Source organism: Pleurodeles waltl, chromosome 1_1 (genome assembly GCF_031143425.1).
Source record: "Pleurodeles waltl isolate 20211129_DDA chromosome 1_1, aPleWal1.hap1.20221129, whole genome shotgun sequence".
Classification (NCBI taxonomy): domain Eukaryota; kingdom Metazoa; phylum Chordata; class Amphibia; order Caudata; family Salamandridae; genus Pleurodeles; species Pleurodeles waltl.
Window position 1 is genome coordinate 5,062,875 of NC_090436.1, and position 22,532 is coordinate 5,085,406.

Here is a 22,532-nt window from a genome sequence, read left to right on the forward strand (position 1 = left end):
AACTTTGCAGGTTACCTGGAGATACGGGGTGCTCTAGCAACTAACTGCTTCACTACATTGCCTCACCGACTGCCAAACACCCCACAACCTTGAGGTCACTATCCCTAGCTAACGCCCTGTTCACTTTTCATTAAAACTCTATAAATCCTCCCTCTCCATCTCACTTTATTTTTCTCTTTCTTCATCTCACTCTTTTTCTGTCTTTCGCCTCCTCTTGTGCCCCAGACCTCTGCTGTCCTTAGCAAATTTGCCCTCCATTTCAGCATCTGTGAACATAAACTTGCCACGATCCTCTATTCCGAATCCAAAGACTCAGTTGAAACGCTTCATTGCTACATGGGCCCCTCCCCACTCTTTGCTACTTACCAACTCATCCTTGAGCAGTGGTCTGTTGAGCCACTACAGAACTCGCTGTTCTCGCAGTACTAATCAAGAATCTTGCTTGAGTCTGTCCTCTAATATCACTGCCGCTCCCTTATTCAGCATGCTTGTGCCATTCATGGTTTAAAATACTTTAACTAGGCTCTCCAGATCGTTTCATGGGCACAACCTGTTTGTAACCGTGCACCTCTTCTAAATTGCTGGTGAAATGTGAACCTTTCCTGCTGACCCTTCATGCTTTTTGCTTCTTTCTGCTGTAAAGACTCTTGTTCACTGTGACAGTAGCTGCCGCAGATAGTGAAGGCCCTGATAGTTAAATGCAGAGAGATGTAGTTGGCTCAGTAAGCAGAGCGAACCACTTTAGCCCCTGCCTGCCTGCTCATCGACTGCCTTCCCATCACTGCACAGAATTCGTTTCGACAATAAAGTTTGTGTGCCAGAGCCGAAGATTAGCTCTTCTGAGTCCGTAAGATTAGGAGCTCGGAATTTGTTTTGGTTCATGAACCCTTCATAAATCCAGCTTACAGCATGTCAATATCAACTGCTGAGATGACTAAATATTTTGTTGATAATAAAAAACTCTTATCTCAAAGATTTTCACCAAATCAAGAAAAGTCCACCATTGGCATAAGTACTTTCTTTGTGCCTAGTTTGCTTTTACCTTGCCAAACTGTTTTGCTGTAGCTTAGGGAAACCTTCCTGTGGGACTTTCAAAGGGCAGTACCGCTTCGCAAACACTAACTTATCCTACACCAGTGTTACAGGATCAAACCTGGATCTTTGTGTTCAACATTTGGAAGCTTCCCTGGAGAGTCGTCAAACTAGCCAAAGGGGAAAAATGCTTTCTCTGTGAACTAACCATCTCAGCCATAATTACAGGAGCACTATTGCGATCTGTTTAATGATGATCCCCGACAGCAAGAGAGCCGATGTATTGAACACCACCACCTGCTATGTTAGGCGTAGTGTGATGTCTGTCAGGGTTGACCTCTGACTGAGAAGGGATCATTTGCCATACGTAGTAGGAGTTGTAGGAAAGCTACCTTTGATGAGGCCTCAATGGCGGTCCCGCCATTGAGCATTCCAGCGAAGAACACACTATCTTCGTTCGTGCCTTTCAGTGAGAGTAGTGCCGTGTCCTTTACATACCCAGAATCAACTGGAGAGGGTGGGTTACAATAATTGCTTCAAATTTTTGTTCTCCATCATAAAAAAAATCAAATTATTTTTTTTAAGTAGATAAAGAAAAACACGTTTTCTTTTTTAAGATGGCATATTAAACATTAACAGACTAAGGTGGTCATTCCAACCCTGGCGGTCCATGACCGCCGGGTTGGAGGACCGCGGGAGCACCGCCGACAGGCCGGCGGTGCTGCAATGGGCATTCCGACCGCGGCGGTAAAGCCGCGGTCGGACCGGCAACACTGGCGGGCTCCCGCCAGTGTACCGCCGCCCATTGGAATCCTCCAAGGCGGCGCAGCTAGCTGCGCCGCCGAGGGGATTCCGACCCCCCCTACCGCCATCCAGTTCCCGGCGGTCCGCCCGCCGGGAACCGGATGGCGGTAGGGGGGGTAGGGGGGGTTGCGGGGCCCCTGGGGGCCCCTGCAGTGCCCATGCCACTGGCATGGGCACTGCAGGGGCCCCCGTAAGAGGGCCCCTAAATGTATTTCACTGTCTGCTGCGCAGACAGTGAAATACGCGACGGGTGCAACTGCACCCGTCGCACAGCTTCCACTCCGCCGGCTCGATTCCGAGCCGGCTTCATCGTGGAAGCCTCTTTCCCGCTGGGCTGGCGGGCGGCCTGAAGGCGGCCGCCCGCCAGCCCAGCGGGAAAGTCAGAATTACCGCCGCGGTCTTTCGACCGCGGAACGGTAACCTGACGGCGGGACTTTGGCGGGCGGCCTCCGCCGCCCGCCAAGGTCCGAATGAGGGCCTAATTTGGGAACAGCAGCCTGCTGGGATGGACGTTTCTCACAGACATCCACAATCCTATCTTGCTTTTTAGAGGCTCCTTGTACGTATTTTTATTTTTTGACAGTGGTCTTACATCTAGAGACCCCTGAAGGATGTTCCATAATAATTTTTATTGCTCCCAAGGTGCACCCAAAATCTACCATCATCCTTAGTCCCTTTATCTATTGGTGGCAGGTGATTGTTGGGTGGGTTTAAAGTCACGTAGCTGACCTGTGAAAAAGTATCTAGAGGGCCTTATCCCTTGGACCCCTCACCGGTTTGTCTCCAGCAGTCATGCTTATACTGTGTGTGTGTGTGTGTGTGTGTGTGTGTGTGTGTGCATACAAACCCTGTGCATAATAAGTGCCTCCTGTGATGGGTATTTGGCACAGCACAAGGTTAGGGCTAAAAAGGAAGAAAGTAAAAAAACATGAATCCAGTCTGTATCTTATTACAAGTCTGGGTGAATAAATAGACGAGATGCCAGTGTTCCAGAAGACATACCTCACCCATATTATTTAGTGGCATGCTTTATCATAGAGCATACTTTGTACCCAACACGTAGATATTGTGCATGGGTGGAGTTCAGCCTGTCTTCTGGAGCTCAAGATATGCTTACTTGGGAATCAGAAAAAAACAAGATAAAACTAACGGTAGTCCAAACCTTTTTTGTTTATTTCTGGGTTTCCTTTACAGGATTAAATTTCAACGGTCGATGGTCCGACCATATGTACAACGTCCATATATTTGGGCTGGTACTAAGCGCCCATTTTGGCCCAACAACCCTCATCAAGACTGTTTGATCTGGAAATGTTTGGTCCTATCAGTTAGTGATCATATATCACAGAATGAATGATGAGTAGAGTGGTTAGTCGCTTGTGGTAAAGCCACTGGAATTTTTCCAGTAGTTACAAACATACATTCTTAACCCGGGGTAGGCACAGCATTCTCTTCCGCAGTCAGTCGTCAAGGGACTTGGCCACATCCATCGGTAGCTCTACCGCAAGTGAGTAACCACTCATGTAATTGCTGTGTGAGTAATACGAAAATAGACAAAAAAAACAGCTCAGTGGGAGGAAAATTGCACCAGAAGTAACATGAAATGATCTGACAGTAAACTAGCTAAATTTTGAAATTGGGAGAGACTGTATCAACAATAGTAGAGTTGTTCTCTTGGCCCGACTCGGACATTGTGCACCTTCCACCTAGTAAGTCCCGAACCAAAGAGTGCTGAAACCCCGCTGGAGATGTCTGAACGTGAATCTGCATAGTCCATGACAGTGCAGTAGCATGAATGATTAGGAACCTTCCGACTAGCACAGTGACTGCTTTCTGCCTCCAGGTTCGTGGCTCTCTGCAAGACTGGTGGTCCAGGCATGGGTCAAGATACGAGAGACGTGCTGGTGCTTTAAATATGTCGGGTACCCAAGGGCACAAAACCTGTCCCTGCTCAAGATGTCTGAAATGAATTATGTAGGGCACAGTCCACAGCCTATCTGTCTTCCTTATTAGTTTGGAGCAGAGCTTAGATGGGAGCCACATTAATGGGCATTTTAAGCTTTCTCCTGAGCATATCTGTCCCTTTTTAACAGCATGAAAATGTATGCAGTAATTGTAGAATGATTTGTCGCAGAAGGCATGTTGGCATGAGAGAGCCAAAGGACGATACCATAGAATCGAAGAGGGAAGGAATAGAGCCACTTAGGAATAAACACACTGATAGCTAACTTTAGGTGATGCCCTTTGAACTGGGTAAGACAAGGAAAAAACTCCTCACATTCGTTTGACTAGCAAGTCTCTGTAACCAGACAGCAGTTCTCCTTTGACCCTTTTGTTCTATTATCATTTTTTCTGGGTTAAGAATCCAAGTTCACTTTGAGTGGTATAATTTTGGACTTGGTGAATTGTTCATCCTTGTACCAGGAGTAGGAGATAAGACCGAGGGGAGACCCATTAGAGTACGGTGTATACGGTGTGCCATTCTGCCTGGCGCCTTGAGCTGTCAGCGAGCTTTGCTCATAGAATTGAGACCTCTTAGAATTGGTTCATTACCCACACATTACAGCCCATATTCTGAACAGTATCTCTTTACTCTGGCGAGTCTCTTCTGGGGTTAGATGTCAGGCAGTAGTGCCTTGTTGAAGTTTCAAATGATTTTAAGGCCGTATTAGCCTCTCTGGCAGAGACCCTTCTTCTGACTGTAGGAGTTAGCTATGTTCTCACTAATGGCAGATAGGTGGTGTTAGGAAAGGATGTAAGACGCAATACTACCCAGAATATTGCGTCATAGATTGCAAATATAGTGGCACAAAAATGGACATTTGTTTGCCATTATTGAGGCACCTCGTTTTATTCACAATCATTTCTGTTCAGCCTTAAACTAATAGAAACTATTACATAAGAGTCTAGCACTGTAAAATGGGCATGTTTCAGGTTTCTGGGAGTGTCTGCTATACAATCCTTTTGACATAGGTCAAGTCAAGCACAGCAGGTAGAGGTTGGCCAATTATCCTGTTGTCTGGATTGCTGTCCTGATGTTAGCCAGCCGGAGATGCAAAGGAAAGCTGGGCTCAGGTGCAGGAGGACATGATGAGTGGAGTAGCAGAATTTCTCCGGCAGCCTGCAGGGTGTCCGACTGTCCTCCTCCAGCCCCATAGGCAGTGACACATAAAGGGAACTCACGATTTGATGCTGAACCAGTAGAGGCTCAGCAGGCCCTGATGTCTGGGAGACCGTTGGCATGCAGACGCCAGCCATGGTGCACCGAGTTCTCCCTTCCTTCAGAACTTGGAGCTTGAACAAGCAGATATGGTTTACATCCCCATGCGTAAATGCATTTTCCAAACAGGAGATGTAGGTCCACTGTCCAGGGTTTCAGAACTGGTTGCAGATACGTCTTTTTCAAACGTAATTATCTAGGTGAAGCTATCCTTATCCGCCATGTTCTGAGGCATTGAAAATGGATTCCAGTAGGCCCATTAATCACTCATGCAAAAAAGAGTCCTGCTACTGCAGATGTGCTACACATTCATGCCACTTACGTGCACCCAGGATAGCAGCTCACGGTTCTGGGTTTCATATAGAGGATCCACCAGGCTTGCCTTCCTTGACGCAGAGAAAAGGTTCTGGTGACATTTATGATTCACAAAACACACTATGTTGCCACCACTGCTGTATATGACACACCCAGTACATGGACATTAATTAAATGCCCACTGTGACCAGGTTCTGGACTTTAAATTACCTGTTTGCAGTGCTAGTGGTCTCCATACATACAGAATGTCAGAATACAAGTTTGATATGTGGTTTGGCTCATGCTGCAGGAGGGCACATCTGTTTACCATACCGGGGACATTCTTGTCCAACAAGTCCTTCCCTTTTTTTATTGAAGTTTCTCCAGTATGAGATTAGTCTGCCAGTCGTAGGTGTATGTGTTACTTATCTTTTAGTTATGACATGAAGAAGTGCGGCAGGTGATCTCCTTTATGAAAAAATCACTTAATCAGACACAGACACGGGTTGGCTTTGACAGTAACAGGAGCTGCAGTATTCTACGACTAGAAGGCCGCGTTTGTCACCAGGAGGCCCTTTCGATGCACTCCAGTTCATTCTCTTAGGTTCGGCCATACCAAACACCTGGATCACCAGGGATTCCCAGTCTGCACTGTACCACTGATACCTAGGCACATGCACAAAGATAAACGTGGGCTGCTGCTTCTGTTTATAGCTCTATGTGTCCCTCTTGAAGATATGTTTGGGAGTTTGTGTGAGTTTGTGTCTGTTTAACAATTCAAGGTCTCTGCAAACTGATAGACATGCGCCTTTTTGGCCTCCCGCTCTGCAGTCAGTCAGGCTACAGGACTGAAGGAGTTGTGCCCCAGGGGAATCTGTGTTTGAGGTAGGAGATTGAGTACATCTCCTGTGCAGCTGGGCGAAGGTCATCATCGTTTAGTCTGTTGTCCTTGGCTCTCTGTGCCTCTCGTTGCCTCTTCTTGAGAGCGATTTACTGGGTCATGAGACTGAGAGCCTAGGGTTCGGATGTGGATGCCAAAGTCGATCGTTTAAAAATGAATCCCTGCAAATCTATAATTCGAGGCATTCAACTGAACACACTTTTGTTTTGTTTTTTGTTGTTTTTCTTCCTGCCGGCAGCTTCCTTTTTGCTTTCCAACCACTTATGGGCTGGTACTGTGTGTACCCTGAGTTTTTTTTGCTATCAGCAGCCCTCTAGTCTAAAATTGCCCAAGGGAGTGTACATTTCATGACCCTGTCACTGTTACCTTGAATTGTTTTTTTAGGTCTTGTCTAAACAGAGCATGCACTGCTTCTTCAGGACCTTTTGTTTTCTATCAGTGGGCTACAGACCACCCATTGCTTACCATTGGTTGGCATCCTTGTCACTCGTTTGCTTGCTTGTGATTGGTCAACAGCCTTCGTTGTCCTTCTTCTTTGTGTGTTTGTCCATTTCCTGGAGCATGGACTCATTACTTGTCCTTTCACTTCTTCTTTTGTTACGAGCTAATTTTTTCTTTGTATTTGAAGCACTCGACCAGAGCGGGTCTTTTTCAGCTTCCTCCCTGATGTACTTCTAATCTCTTGAGTAGTTCTCGCCTCTTGGTCCTCTCATCCTCCCTCCTTCACCTGTCTGTTGCGTGCCCCCACCCATCCTCCCTCGTCCTTGCTGCTTGCCCCACCACTGTCCATGTTGTTACTTGTGCACTCCTGCTGTCCATGTTGTGGCTTGTCTCTCTTCAGCTGTCTGTGTTGTGGCTTGTCTCTCTCTTCAGCTGTCTGTGTTGTGGCTTGTCTCTCTCTTCAGCTGTCTGTGTTGTGGCTTGTCTCTCTCTTCAGCTGTCTGTGTTGTGGCTTGTCTCTCTCTTCAGCTGTCTGTGTTGTGGCTTGTCTCTCTCTTCAGTTGTCTGTGTTGTGGCTTGTCTCTCTCTTCAGTTGTCTGTGTTGTGGCTTGTCTCTCTCTTCAGCTGTCTGTGTTGTGGCTTGTCTCTCTCTTCAGCTGTCTGTGTTGTGGCTTGTCTCTCTCTTCAGCTGTCTGTGTTGTGGCTTGTCTCTCTCTTCAGCTGTCTGTGTTGTGGCTTGTCTCTCTCTTCAGCTGTCTGTGTTGTGGCTTGTCTCTCTCTTCAGCTGTCTGTGTTGTGGCTTGTCTCTCTCTTCAGCTGTCTGTGTTGTGGCTTGTCTATCTCTTCAGCTGTCTGTGTTGTGGCTTGTCTCTCTCTTCAGCTGTCTGTGTTGTGGCTTGTCTCTCTCTTCAGCTGTCTGTGTTGTGGCTTGTCTCTCTCTTCAGCTGTCTGTGTTGTGGCTTGTCTCTCTCTTCAGCTGTCTGTGTTGTGGCTTGTCTCTCTCTTCAGCTGTCTGTGTTGTGGCTTGTCTCTCTCTTCAGCTGTCTGTGTTGTGGCTTGCCTCTCTCTTCAGCTGTCTGTGTTGTGGCTTGTCTCTCTCTCTCTTCCGCTGTCTGTTGTGGCTTGTCTCTCTCTCTCTCTCCAGCTGTCTGTTGTGGCTTGTCTCTCTCTCTCTCTCCAGCTGTCTGTTGTGGCTTGCCTCTCTCTCTCTCTCTCCAGCTGTCTGTTGTGGCTTGCCTCTCTCTCTCTCTCCAGCTGTCTGTTGTGGCTTGCCTCTCTCTTCAGCTGTCTGTGTTGTGGCTTGGCTCTCTCTTCAGCTGTCTGTGTTGTGGCTTGGCTCTCTCTTCAGCTGTCTGTGTTGTGGCTTGGCTCTCTCTTCAGCTGTCTGTGTTGTGGCTTGGCTCTCTCTTCAGCTGTCTGTGTTGGGGCTTGGCTCTCTCTTCAGCTGTCTGTGTTGGGGCTTGGCTCTCTCTTCAGCTGTCTGTGTTGGGGCTTGGCTCTCTCTTCAGCTGTCTGTGTTGGGGCTTGGCTCTCTCTTCAGCTGTCTGTGTTGGGGCTTGGCTCTCTCTTCAGCTGTCTGTGTTGGGGCTTGGCTCTCTCTTCAGCTGTCTGTGTTGGGGCTTGCCTCTCTCTTCAGCTGTCTGTGTTGGGGCTTGCCTCTCTCTTCAGCTGTCTGTGTTGGGGCTTGCCTCTCTCTTCAGCTGTCTGTGTTGGGGCTTGCCTCTCTCTTCAGCTGTCTGTGTTGGGGCTTGCCTCTCTCTTCAGCTGTCTGTGTTGGGGCTTGCCTCTCTCTTCAGCTGTCTGTGTTGGGGCTTGGCTCTCTCTGCAGCTGTCTGTGTTGTGGCTTGGCTCTCTCTTCAGCTGTCTGTGTTGTGGCTAGGCTCTCTCGTCAGCTGTCTGTGTTGTGGCTAGGCTCTCTCTCAGCTGTCTGTGTTGTGGCTAGGCTCTCTCGTCAGCTGTCTGTGTTGTGGCTAGGCTCTCTCGTCAGCTGTCTGTGTTGTGGCTAGGCTCTCTCGTCAGCTGTCTGTGTTGTGGCTAGGCTCTCTTCAGCTGTCTGTTTTGGGGCTTGCTTCCTTCAGCTGTCTGTGTTGTGGCTTGCTTCCTTCAGCTGTCTGTGTTGTGGCTTGGCTCTCTCTTCAGCTGTCTGTGTTGTGGCTTGCCTCTCTCTTCAGCTGTCTGTGTTGTGGCTTGCCTCTCTCTTCAGCTGTCTGTGCTGTGGCTAGGCTCTCTCTTCAGCTGCCTGTGTTGTGGCTTGCCTCCCTCCCTCCTTCCATTGTCTGTTATCCCCACATCCACCTTAACATAAAAGTGCTTTGAGGCTGCGTGCTAGCGCTCCACCCACAAACCCTCCATCCGGCAATAAAACAAAAAAACTCTGATGTGGCCAGTGCGTCATAGCACTTTATTTAATTTTTTCACTTTTATTTATCCTGCAAAGTAGCTGTGCTGCTGTACCACAGGGCTAAAAACATTGACAAAGCCAATACCATCTGTGTGTTTGATGAAGTACATGTCTACTGTTTACCACCAGTACCTTCTTGTCAATCTCCAGACTCCTTGGAGGTCACCCATCACACACTGCCCCCTGAAGCCCGGTCCAAGGTGGACATCGCCACGGATTCTGCTTTGCCAGTACTTCCAGCAGTTGGTGCTCTGCTCGGGTGAGAGTGCATTGAATGAGGCTGCCAGAGGTAGCGTTTATGCTGTACTGCAAAAGTCAGACAAAGATCTTCCTGCTTTCAGTCGGTTGTGAAGCCAGTATGTCATCGGCTCTATTGCAAGGGAAAACAAGGGGCCCCTGACTGCTTTTTGAACTGTGAAATGCAATAATAATCAGTGTTCAGTGGACCCCTCTAGTGCCTGGTGCAACTACACCTGCTGCACCAATAGAAGCTATGACCCCGTCCGCGGCACTGTTTTCAGCGCAGAGGATCACACCCGCTTGCACTGAAGAGAACTGGGGTCTGACAGCTGCCTGCCTCCAGGAAACAGCATGCAAAGTCAGTGCACACTTGTGTGTTCTGCCTCTTTAGCAATGTATTAGAGGGACCAGCCTTTTTTTAAATGGTTTGAATGGGGCTGTCGTCAGACACCGGGGGATGTGGTGAATGGGGCTGTCGTCAGACACCGGGGGATGTGGTGAATGGGGCTGTCGTCAGACACCGGGGGATGTGGTGAATGGGGCTGTCGTCAGACACCGGGGGATGTGGTGAATGGGGCTGTCGTCAGACACCGGGGGATGTGGTGAATGGGGCTGTCGTCAGACACAGGGGGATGTGGTGGTGAATGGGGCTGTCGTCAGACACGGGGATGTGGTGAATGGGGCTGTCGTCGGACACAGGGGGATGTGATGAATGGGGCTATCGTCGGACACGGGGATGTGATGAATGGGGCTGTCGTCAGACACAGGGGGATGTGGTGAATGGGGCTGTCGTCAGACACCGGGGGATGTGATGAATGGGGCTGTCGTCGGACACAGGGGGATGTGGTGAATGGGGCTGTCGTCGGACACCGGGGGATGTGGTGAATGGGGCTGTCGTCGGACACCGGGGGATGTGGTGAATGGGGCTGTCGTCAGACACCGGGGGATGTGGTGAATGGGGCTGTCGTCAGACACCGGGGGATGTGGTGAATGGGGCTGTCGTCAGACACCGGGGGATGTGGTGAATGGGGCTGTCGTCAGACACCGGGGGATGTGGTGAATGGGGCTGTCGTCAGACACCGGGGGATGTGATGAATGGGGCTGTCGTCAGACACCAGGGGATGTGATGAATGGGGCTGTCGTCGGACACAGGGGGATGTGATGAATGGGGCTGTCGTCGGACACAGGGGGATGTGATGAATGGGGCTGTCGTCAGACACCGGGGGATGTGGTGAAATCCTTCCCTTCAGAGCCGGATTCGGTCTGTAGCCTCTGTCGAGCTCCTAACTCCATATTCTCAGGTGAACTGTGCTGCAGTGCAAGCAGGGAGTGCCTGTCACGTCTCCGCACGCTCTGACGGAATCTCTGTGGGCGCTTGTGACTTTAGTTTTCTTTTTTGGCAGCCCTGGGGGTTAAATAATTGTGAACGTCTCGCTCCAGAGCTGATTTTGCAATTATTTTGTACGACACAAAATGATGGAGGCTGTGCAAAGAGAAGGATGCTTTCTGCTGGTAGGAACATCCTTGCAAGAACCCACCAAGGAATCCCACATTCCTATACTGCTTAAAAGCTTGAAGAAAACTGTAAGCCAGGCTGTCCCACAATCTGGAAGTTGGGTGGTGCCATTTCTTCCTGCTTCACTGTGTTGATGGTGCTTCTCAGACACCAGATACAAACCTTTCATCTGAATCGGTGGGGAGACTCTGGTAAGGACGTGCATAGAGTCTAGCCGCAAACTCGAAGTGCCACAATGGAGGAAATGAGCTCTGTTGTCTAGGAGGATCTGGTTCTGTGTCCTCGATAAATGATCAAATCTTTGTGACAGTTCCTCACATAGTTGGTCATTGACCATGCTTTGAACCCACTCCTTGACAACCCAACTTGTATTTGTCCAACCCTTTTCACCATATTAGTCATTGTTTGGCTAAAAGCGTACAGGAAACACTAATGATTAGTTCCTCAATAGTGCATCTTTCTTTGATCCAATCTCCTCCTCCCTTGATACAGAATCTTCCAACTTCACACTGTCTGGAGTTGTAAAAAGTTGTATCTGCAGTTTTCTCAACTCATCTTGGAACATTTAGTGAAATCTTGACTTGCTGTTACTCTCCTTAAGGTGTTGAATTGTTATTTTAATGCTTTTGAGAAAAGAAAAGCCTTGCTACAGCTTGGATGTTAGCTATAAACCAATTTGAGAATGTTCCCTCTTTAGTATCCCCTGCTTATCTCGGTGGAACATTGATATGTTGTGTATTGGGATTTGCGCCAACTTGCCCTTGTTCAGTTCTAGAAAAGACTCCAGAGCGAGAAGAGCTCAGAGTCCCACTATGTTTATATGATACAGTGACTCCTACTGGGACCACATTCCATGCATCGGACGTTCAGAGTGCGTTCCCCACCCCTAGTCTGCTGTACACCTCGCTGTGGATTACATCGAGAATCGCTGCTGCAGTGGGATTGTCTGTCATATTCTCATCTCTTGTCAACCAAGAGAATGGTTGTAAAGTTTTCATCGATGGGGCGCATCAGTGACATATTGACCAGTGCAAGCTCTGCTGCTCTTACAGATGTCCCAGGAGTGGGCTACCAGGAAGGCTTGGTTTCAGGATTACCGGGGTGCAAGAGCCCTTCAAGGCACTAGTTCTGGCAAGCAGTGGTGGGAGCTTGTGAATGTCCTCCAATCAACACCCTTGCTTTGTTAGCATCTGTCAACCCTTCCAGCTCCTAATACTTTTGATTTATTGAAGGTGATAAGCTGAATGCAGAATGGTTGTGGTATCTGAAACTCTTGCAGAAGCTTCTTGAGCCTGATACCGAACTGAGTATGTACTATATATATATATATATATATATATATATATATATATCCATCCTGATGACCACACTGGAAGCAAGCTACAGTCTTGTCGCTGCCTTACCTAATTACCTGTAGTTGGCCTATACAAATGTAACCACATGCATTTCAGATACCACCATCCTCCATGACCTACCAGCAGCCACTTTATCTTGTGTAAACCTCTGAGCAGAACTGGAAAACAATGTCTTTTTAGCCTTAAACCTTCTGTGCTGGACGTGTGTGTGTGTGTTTGTTCAGGTTGACCTTGTATTGATATTTTGAGGACAGCATCTCCAACCTTCACAAAAGCTAATCTGCTTTCTTCTGTGCGCTCCTCGGTTGTGCTGTAAATTGAGGTCTCAGAACTGTAATCCTCCTCCTTAAGTTTCAATCAGTGCTGCTGCTTAACCCCCACCTTCCCCCAGGGATGCACCATTCTCTCCACGATCCTGCAGTCGAAGGCACAGGTGCAACCAAACCTCACGTAGGATTTCATAAACTGTTCTTCTTTCGTACACAATTGCCACCTTTGCATAAGCTGGCGACCACTACTGCTCTGCACATAATGATGTCCGTGGCAGGTTTGTCATGTTTCCCTCAGCTCTATGGAGGGTGGGGTAAGTGTTGCAAGCAGAGGGTGCCTATGGGTATGAAGTCATAGTCAGCGATTAGCCACTGTTTTTTCGGTTCCATTATTTTTGTGTACACTAATTGTCATTTGTGTGAAAGTGGAAAAAGTTGTCAAGTTTTTCATGCTTACTGCACTTGTGCCGCTGTGAGTTGTCTTTGTCGAAGCGGTAGGTTCTGAATGCTGCATCCTCTGAACAAGAGGCAGCATGTCTGTATTCCCTCGTGGTATCTTGTTGTGGATCAGCCTTAAAAAGTAGGGAACAAACTTAGCCAAGTGAAGGGTACAGTTTGCACAAGAGCAGTAACCTTGCAGTCTCATACGGTAACAAGATGGTCTTGCATGATATTGCCTGTTTATGTACAATACCTAGATGAGCGTTGAGTAAAACGGAGTGTGTTCCTTTCTGAGATATAAAGCCTTTTAAAGAGTTACCTGACATTTATTACTGCACAGCACGGTAGAAGTTGAAGTGCTGTCTTCTAGCATTCGTACTTAATCATGCAGTCGCTTTACACTTCTGTTTTTTTGTTTTAATTTTTCAGAAAATGAAACAAAGTGTGCAAGTGTTGAAGAAGAAGTAACGTTTCCGTGCTCAGAGTGTGATAAGAGTTTTTTTTATAAGACCAGTCTTCAACGCCACATGAGAATTCACACGGGACCTGTAGAATTGAAATGCACTGAATGCGGGGAGAGCTTTGCTTTCAAGGCACAGCTTTTAAAGCACCAGAGGGGACACGTGCCAGAGCCATCGTTTCCTTGCAACGAGTGTGACAAAGTCTTCAAACTTAAGGGAAACCTTCAGACCCACCAGAAAATCCACACAGGAGAGAAGCCGTTCACTTGCCCAGAGTGTGGCAAGAGCTTTACTCAAAAGGGGCACCTTGTGTATCACCAAAGACTACACACTGGCGAGAAGCCATTCGCCTGCATGGAGTGTGGGAAGAGGTTCAGTCAAAGGTTGAGTCTTCGAAGCCACCAGAAGGTTCATACGGGGGAGCGGCCCTTTAAATGTGCTGAGTGTGGGAAGGGTTTTACTATGCAGTCAAGTCTTCTGTATCACCAGAAAATTCACACCGGGGAGGGACTTTTTGAATGTAATGAATGTGGTAAGCGCTTTGTTAAGAAGTACGCCCTCTTAATACATCAGCGAAGCCATACGGGGCAGAGGCCCTTTCCTTGCACTGAGTGTGAGAAGAGCTTCACGCTTAAAAGTAATCTCCTGAAGCATCAGAGAATCCACACAGGAGAAAGGCCTTTTGCTTGTTTTGATTGTGGGAGGAGGTTCACGGAAAAGAAATCTCTTCTCAGCCACATGAAAACCCACACAGGTGAAAGACCCTTTACATGCACTGAGTGTGGCAAAAGCTTTGCTGAAAAGAAAACACTTGTAGTACACCAGAGAATCCACACAGGAGAAAAGCGATTTTCATGCACTGAGTGTGGTAAGGGCTTTTCGGAAAAACAGCATCTCGTGCTTCATCAGAAAAACCACACGGGAGAAAGACCCTTTCTATGTGCCGAGTGCGGCAAAACATTTGTGACTAACTCCCGACTTATGGTACACCAGACAATACACTCAAATGAGATCAAGTTTGCATGTACTAAATGTGATGAGCGCTTTTCTGCCAAGAAACTGCTTACAAAACATCTGAAAATCCACCAAGAGTATCATAAGGGTTTCAAAAGCGGAGACCCGAAGCAAAAAGATTTAAATGTGCTAATCGCAGACATGTCACCCATACTGCTTGATACTCCAGAGGTCCAGCACGTACTCTGAGGCCTGTCCAGGCAGCTTCCCTTGATGCCTGGTTCTGTTACACCTACAGATGCATACTGCACCCCCGTACCTCATAACTAGACCTAAAGACCCTGCCACACAGCCACTCATGCTCAGCCTCTGGCCTCACCACTCATGCCTATTCAAATCCAGGGTCTCCCAACAACAACTTCTTTACAGGAAGGTTCTTTGATAAGTGTTTATTTAATCTCTAAATTTTACTTGGGTACTTCATAACTGTTCGTCTGGCAGCAGGCGCATGTTATGTGTGGTGAGGACTCCTCTACCAAATGTAAGAATACAGAGCAGTTCTGAGCGTTTATGACCAACAAAGAATAGGAGGAGGTAGGGTCGCCTTGAAAGGAGAATTTTGCTGAAGTGGGCGAGTTGTCTACTGTGAGAATTCTGCGCAAAACACTAATGAAGAATGGAAACTTTGGCCTCCATCTTCAGCTCTGAGACAAGCAGTCCCGCTCCAGCACAGTAGAATAATCTGTATCTTTCAAACCTTCGAGCACCGTATTTCCTTGAAGATATCCTTGCTGCATTCTCATTCCAGCCAGTCCAGTCGAGGTCCATCTTCTAAATGTGAAGTTACTTTGATTACATCCAGATCATTTGTTTCACTCCAGGATATGAGGCTTAAATGATGTTCATTAAGACGGGTCTAATTACTTGTCCTCACCCATGATGTCTCTTATTCCTGAATTACTAAACCACCTTTCTGCTCCTTGCAGTCCAGGAATGACCATTTCATTAGCCCATCTTTGCAGCCTTTGTCCCCTCATCTCTTCTGGGGGCTATTGTTGTGCACCTGCATTGATCTAGCTTCACTGATAGGCAATAGAACACCAGGGTAAAGCTCCCTGGAGTCCATCAGATCACGCGAGTACATCTGACATTGCAGATTGTGAAGACCATCTTAAGTCTTGCAGCAAGTAGTCCGGTTATCCAGTGCAGCTTTTAAGTGGCACTAGACCTTTCTTTATACAAATATCATTTATTGCTGGAAATGGAGTCCCATTTCACTCTGCCGCCACACTGCTTCCCTTTTATCGCTCTGTAAGTAATAGTTGCTCCCCACTATGTTGTCTACAGCTCATGTAGTTAATGTGCATATGCTGTACCTCTGTAGCTGCTTTTGTCTATTCTAGAGCGAATGTGTTTCTAGAAACTGAACAAGCTGTTTGTCGTCTTATTGAATATTCTGACCGGCAGAAACGAAGCATGATGACAATTTCACAGTGGCCCTGATTGCGACATGGTTGGTGTTTACCAAGCCTTGCATACACCCTTCTTTGATCAGGATTGGAATTACGAGTGGGTGGTATTTACTGTATCCTGTTACGAATGAGTTTATAAAAAATGTCACCCTCGATTAAATTCAGGCGTGAGAAACCTGATGGAATTTGATAGGCAAACGTGGCTAGTATTTAACGTAGCAAGTGGATTTCAATCCAGTAACCACCAAGATCCACATGTTATTGCCCAGAAACCTGTAATAGATGGTATTTATCAAACCCTATAAATAAGTATCCTAGGGAACAGATATTTGTCTGGTGCAATTAAAAAGCACTTGGATTCCCACAAACTCTGAATCAGCAACAGTGTGCCTGACTCCTGTGCTTTCTACTAAAACCAGTGGTCCAGTCTACTCGGAGAATGCAGTAGATTGTAGGGCAGTGTATTCTGGCATGATCTATCTCCATTGAACATTCTTAAAGTAGCATTCCACCCCTGTACTAAAAGATCTCCCAGTCGATGGAGTATCGTGTGGGCAAGGCAAGAGGCAAGGGTTGGAGTTCTCTGCTCCCAGTTTCCATTTCATCATCCTAATCGAAGAGCCGAGTCATTTCATTCATTATTACTAGTATGTTTGGTGATACTAGTTTAACCAGCTAAACATCTGAAATCACAGCACTTTAAAGGACGAGGCTGATAGCTTAAGGTGCCACTCAGCATTTGAGGCAGAAGCTGGCAAACCTTTCTAAACTACCCCTGGGTATCCTTCACAAGTACATAGCAGTATCACTATGTTTGATGTAGCATAATTCTGAGCAGATGAAGGAACTAGCCAATGGCTACAAGAAACCCAGATCTTTTGCATTAAGCTTAAGAGTGTGGGGAATAGGAAAGTTTCACCCAGTGTTTCATTTTAGTAAAACTCTCTTAAGTTTGAACATAAAAAGTCTATTCTTACACCAGTCACCCAGCTGACTTCTGAGAAGAGTGGCTTGGGTTAAAGGTCCTTTGGGCCGGGCACAAAGGTCCAATCTGCTACCTGCGTGAAGAACCTGTTTTATGAAATATGAAGCTGTCAATGGATTTGTAGGGTTCCTGTTAAGGAGTAGTGCTCCAGAGTTCACGAAAGGGCAGTGCAACTCATGCAAGGCAGAAGTCTGCCATCCTAGTTGATATAGTCCCATATGCTGGCCCAGTGTGAAAAGCCCTTGTGTTGAGTGTTGGGGTATCATCTTCAGCTGATGTCATTTGGCCATTCCATTTGTCCTCTAGGATGTAAAGCTGCTTACCAGCTTGCAGTTTAAAGGTTCCTTGATGTATTCTTGCTATTAAAAGGCCATCCCGTGGAAAAATCTTAAAGCTGTACCGTAGCCACCCCAACTCCTCCATATACAGCCTCAGAGGAGTGGGAAGAGATGTGATATTAGTGCCTAAAAGAAAACAAATTCCTAAATATAGTCCGAATTGCTACAGTAAGAACACTTATGACTTGATCGTTCTGTCTTTGAAAATATGATTAGATTCCTACTTTCACTAACCTTTTTTTTTCACTCTTGAGATGGAGACATGAAAAGGCTTTGTGGCTTTGTGGCCCTTCACTCCACCCCCCCCCCCCCAACCAAATAAGTACAGGTAACTCTGGGCATGTTCGTACCAGGTAAGTTGGATATCCCTATGCCAGTCAGGTGCGAATTGAACAACTTTACTTAGTACTTCTCTTGACATATGTCACAGTCCAGTTACCCAGCAGTAATGCATTGCTCTGAACACCCATAATTCAGCAGACAGTATGAAATGTGTTCTGTTGTTAAAGTCCTGGAGCACCTTTGAACAATCTGTTTACATTTACCACAAAATGTATGTAGTTTGTTTTCTTAATTTAAAAAAAGTTTTCAGCTTCAGAAATGTGATTGGTCATTACGGGTAATGGTTGGTGGTTTCTATACGATGTCTGCAGTTGTGCCATGAATAGTCAATTAAAATGTTTGGCTCTCAGCAACTTTTGTCTTGGTGGTTCTTGTATGATATGGCTTGTTAGTCTAGCTTACACTTATCCAAGAGTTGCTTCCAACGAGGGTTCTTTCACATAGAGGCATCAGTGACTCAAAGAACCTCTCCCACCCAGATCTACTTCGGCCAGGACTGCTTGGCCTGAGTATGGATAGCACACAAGTATTGCCCTTATTTCTGTGAGTTAAGGCTCCCTGGAAGGGGTGGTTATCAGCACTGTTGCTCACAGGTCGGCGTAGCTGCCACACTTCCCAAGCAATGTTTTGCTGAAGCGTGGTCGTTAAATAGAAATTGATGTAGAGAAACACCAGTGCCTTTTATAATATCCTTGTTACTCTTGTGTTGGCGAAGTGAGGTTCACACGCCTTCCCTTGACCCTAAATTCACCCTGCCACTCTCTATTCTGTAATGCTCTTTCAAGATGTGGCTGCAACTGTACGCCACTGTGAAGGAAACACACGATTAAAGCAGCTGTCTGTATTCCTCTTAGAAATTAGAACAGTATTCACATGAGGCTGGAGAGGTGGTCTGATGAGTTATAAAAAATAGTTTATTAACACGCAGACTAGGCTAGTAAATTACGGGGATGTTTTTCACCAAGGGGTTCAGAGTGTAATGAAGTAGACAACGAGAATGCCGCTGGTGTTTTCTGATATGCTTTGCTTAAGTCTGCCATCTAATGTTTAGTCCGGAATGTTGCAAGTTGTTTTTGTTCGAAGAATCTTTTCGATATTGAGTGACTCCTCTCATTGATACTGCGCATTGGCATCAAGTCTTTTGCTAGATTGTTTTCTCTTTGCTGTCAGGTTAGGACATGTGTTCCTCTTGCTCTGGTATTCCTCGGCTCGTTCTATTCCTAATTCTCCTTCTTTCTTTCAGTGACATTATTGTACTTCCATCATGTTTTCACTGTCTAACGTAGTTGGCCTGAATTTCGAAGTCGAATGGCGGCTTGTTGCCCTTCGGGGTGCCCATCTCGGACCTACTCCTCCACGTGTGCCAGGGCATGCAGGGGTGATGGGACAGACTAATTTCAGTTTTACCCTCGATGCCATTCATAATTCCCACACACCGACACACCTGGTTTGTAACTTGTGTTTGTCGCCGGACCAGAAGGAAGAAACCTGCAATGTCTGTCGGTCCAAGAAGACCCTCCTTGACCGAAGAGCACATTGATTGGAGATGGCACCTAAGACACCGGACGACACTCCTTATATTTTCCAGAAGAGCATGCACAGGAGTAAATCGAACACAAAGAGGTCTTCACCATAGAAGATTCGGACGATCAGTCTGACATTGAAAGTCAGCCTCTCACCTCAGCGCAACGTGTTGTCGCGTGGGCTCTCATTATTCTAAATGAGACTACTGGATTTCTAGGCGGCAGGATCGATAACGGTGTGGGGGACTGAGTCTGACCCATGTGTAAAGAACTCTGTCACCCTAAATCCGTTTTTTGCTCCGGCTAACTAGCAGTGCCTCATTTTTCCAATGAGGAAGGAATGATTTGGCAGCCGAGCGCATGACATCTTTGGAACTTCTCAGGGAAGTCGTGGTCACTCAGATCCAAACCAACTCTCTTATTTCCAATATGATCTCATATACAAATGACAAAGACAGTATAAGTTTTATATAATATTTTTAATAAAACGACTGTATTTTAGATATTAAGGCGTGAGCCGCAATAACCAGAACGATACAACACAGTAGGATTGAAATAGTCACCAGGAGAGTAAAACATAAGAACAAAGCTATCATATTGTCTAACAGTTTCTACTCTCCCTCTGCTTGTTGTATTTAGAGCACAGCATGTTAAGCTTCTAGCTTGCCTGTCAGAATCACTGTGGAGACATCAGACCTCATACCTGAGCAAAGACCTGTGATCTTGGTTCAGCATCTGCAACGAGGCAGTCAGCGTCTAGTTGTGGTTCCCTGGTCGGAATCTCCCTCTTGCGTGTATTGGGACAAGGAAGTGATTTTATAACTAACATGTCATCGTGATCACAAAATGTCCCTACGCAGGAATGCCAAGTCTAAACTCCTACCACGTCTATCGGCAATGTACCAGACTGTATCCTTGACTGAAGCACAGAGTAAATATGTTATGGAGAACTCCAGTGCTGAAGTAGGCAAAACAGTGTGATATAAATAACAAAACAACACCGTAGAACTGGCTATTCGAAAAATAACAGTACGAAGCCTAATAAAAAGCATGTAGAGCAAAGTGCACAGAGGCTCTAAGCTGTCAGCAAATGAATAAAATATAGGCAGGGCAAAGTGCACAAAGGCCTAAAGCCTGAAGCTAAAGCGCAACGAATACGTAAAACTGACCACACTACACCCTCCCCTTGTCGGTAGCAAGTGGTTCCAATAATATAAAAGGATGCCCCAGAAATAAACAATATACAAAATCATATATTTCGACAAGGTGAGAAGACAACAAAGTCATAAATTTAGGAAACGTGACCATAAAACCAAATTCAATATTGTGTCAATTTCGTAAAAGGAAAAAATAAAATCCAGTCGTCAAACAGAAGCAACAGAACGCAGGAGTTCCTCCACTTCGATATATGTTAATACCGGAAGATCCACGCCACAAAGTACCATGGAGCAGGTGTAGTCCAAAGCCCCAAAACCATTCAGGGCGGCACCCCGTGCAGGGCCTATGAAAGAGACAATACCATCTTCCTCCAGGAAGGGAATCTCATAAACCGCCTCACGAAGCAAGCGCATCCGTAGTGCACAAGTCTGGGAATGAGCCCTAATCGGGAACATCAACAGATCAGTATCGACCATTGGATAGCGCTGCAGTGAGAGACAGAGAGCCAGTGCATGTTCAAACGATCACAAAAAAGGCATCGAAACACGGGTTGCACACAATCCAAAACCAGTCTAAATGACAGAGACCAGTCACACTCCAAATGCCCCAGGAGTGTTGCTCCAAAATGCTGCATCATGCGTTCACGACACAGCTGCGCTGACGGGAGCAGTAATACAGGATCTTGTCGTGACGGGACAGCCATTGCGAAAAAATAGCAACAACAGCAAAAATCCAGCCAATAAAGCCAAAGTAATCGGGAAACCCCCAAAAATGCTTCAGAAAATAGAATGTATAGCCGAAGGTATCAAACCGAATATGGAAGAGAAGGTGTGAGTAAAACCAACACCAACGGCTTTGAAAAAATGTGCAATACCAGCAGTGCTGGATGCATTAAATATACGTCCCACAAGTTCACCGAAGTGACTTGGAAAGTTAGTATTCAAAAGGGACTGTATCTCCGCCGATGACCTTGCCACTTGAAGTGCGTAGGTCTCGCTAGCAGATGTAAGGGCCACATGCTTTTGAAACAATAAAGCTTTTAGCCGACTCAACTTGTCGAAATCAACCTTGGAAGTAGCAATATGAGGCCAGATGTCTGCTACCTCCCTAATTTGAGTGGGGGGAAACAACACATTCCCGAAGCACGTAACGGCCTTGTTGACAACGACGATGTAAGCTATTCCGGCACGCATGCCACAGCAACGTTCGCTGTTAAGAACAACGCAACTGCCGTTAGAAAGCACCTGGAAAGTGTTTTTAATAACTGGGACTGGAACTCCCTTCAGATAACAAGCTAAGTTAGCAATCGAAGCGTTACACGCCCCGTGCAAGGACAGCTGTTTACAAACCATTGAATGGCTGACAGAAGCTTCGCATTCGCTGCCGCTAATAAAAACCTCCCTCAAACCATTAACACATCTGTACTGAAAGGGAAGCTCCCACAACTCGTGTATGTAACTTTCTCCCAATTGTTCATATCTACCCACCGGAATGTGCTTCAAACACGAAATAAATTGCAAAGTGGAGATAGGCAAATTAATAACCCCATGAATCAACCACTCAGCTGACGGAATCTCAACTACCGTGAAAGGCAGTTTCTCTAATTTCTCAATATTCAACATAACATATGTCGCTTCCTTTTTAGCAATCAGTTGTTGCTGACGAGTCAAATTAAGAGAGAAAGATCTCTTTGGCACGAACGTGCTGCCATGGAACGCGACCCGCCTTCAAGGTCTGAAGAGTCCAAGCCAGCTGCATGATGGACCGTGTCTGACTCTGCCCATGATATAAAGAAGACATGTCCGATTTAATAATGTCAATGGCAGAGGAAACAATGCTGTCAATCGTGTAAACACGGTCAGAAAGGGTATGCATGCCATTATCAACAACAGACAAAGTCTGCATCAGGTTTTCCTGATCAATCTGCCTCAACCGGGCTGCAGCCTCTTGTTGTGAAAGCTTCCAAATCTCATTATAAACTTCGTATAAGAACCTTTTCTTCCGTGGTACCTTGGGACCCGACAAAAAATCTTGTAAATCAGTATCATTAGACAGTAACGTGAGATGTGACTTAACTGCATCCAGCGTGGATGACTTCAACCATTGCTGACAAAGCTTCCCCACACTGTATGTAGTTATAATATCAGCATGTTCTGGTGAAATGTAACGAGGGTCTGCCCTACTAGTCCTGAACCCCCCTGAAGAGGTGACAAAACGTTGATGACACACATTAGTTTCTACAGGCCATAATAACCACCCGCCTGGATGTAACGATGAAATGTTAAGCGTACCATTCTGGACCCAATGTGTAAATTCACTAAAGGTAGCATTCACATAATGCTGCCAATCTCTCAATTTAGCAGGGACAGGTATACTAGGCAAAGTCAA

General features: G+C 46.4%; 1 protein-coding gene across 1 annotated transcript in view; it reads left to right on the plus strand.

Moving 5' to 3' along the window:
* LOC138249557 (gastrula zinc finger protein XlCGF57.1-like) overlaps positions 1–17,812 on the plus strand; it is a 49,368-nt gene extending 31,556 nt beyond the window's left edge. Inside the window, exon 6 of the mRNA XM_069203518.1 lies at positions 13,341–17,812. Within this exon, the coding sequence (XP_069059619.1) occupies positions 13,341–14,575 (1,235 nt within the window). The 3' untranslated portion in view covers positions 14,576–17,812. The remainder of the gene's footprint in view (positions 1–13,340) is intronic.
* The last annotated feature ends 4,720 nt before the right edge of the window (positions 17,813–22,532 follow it).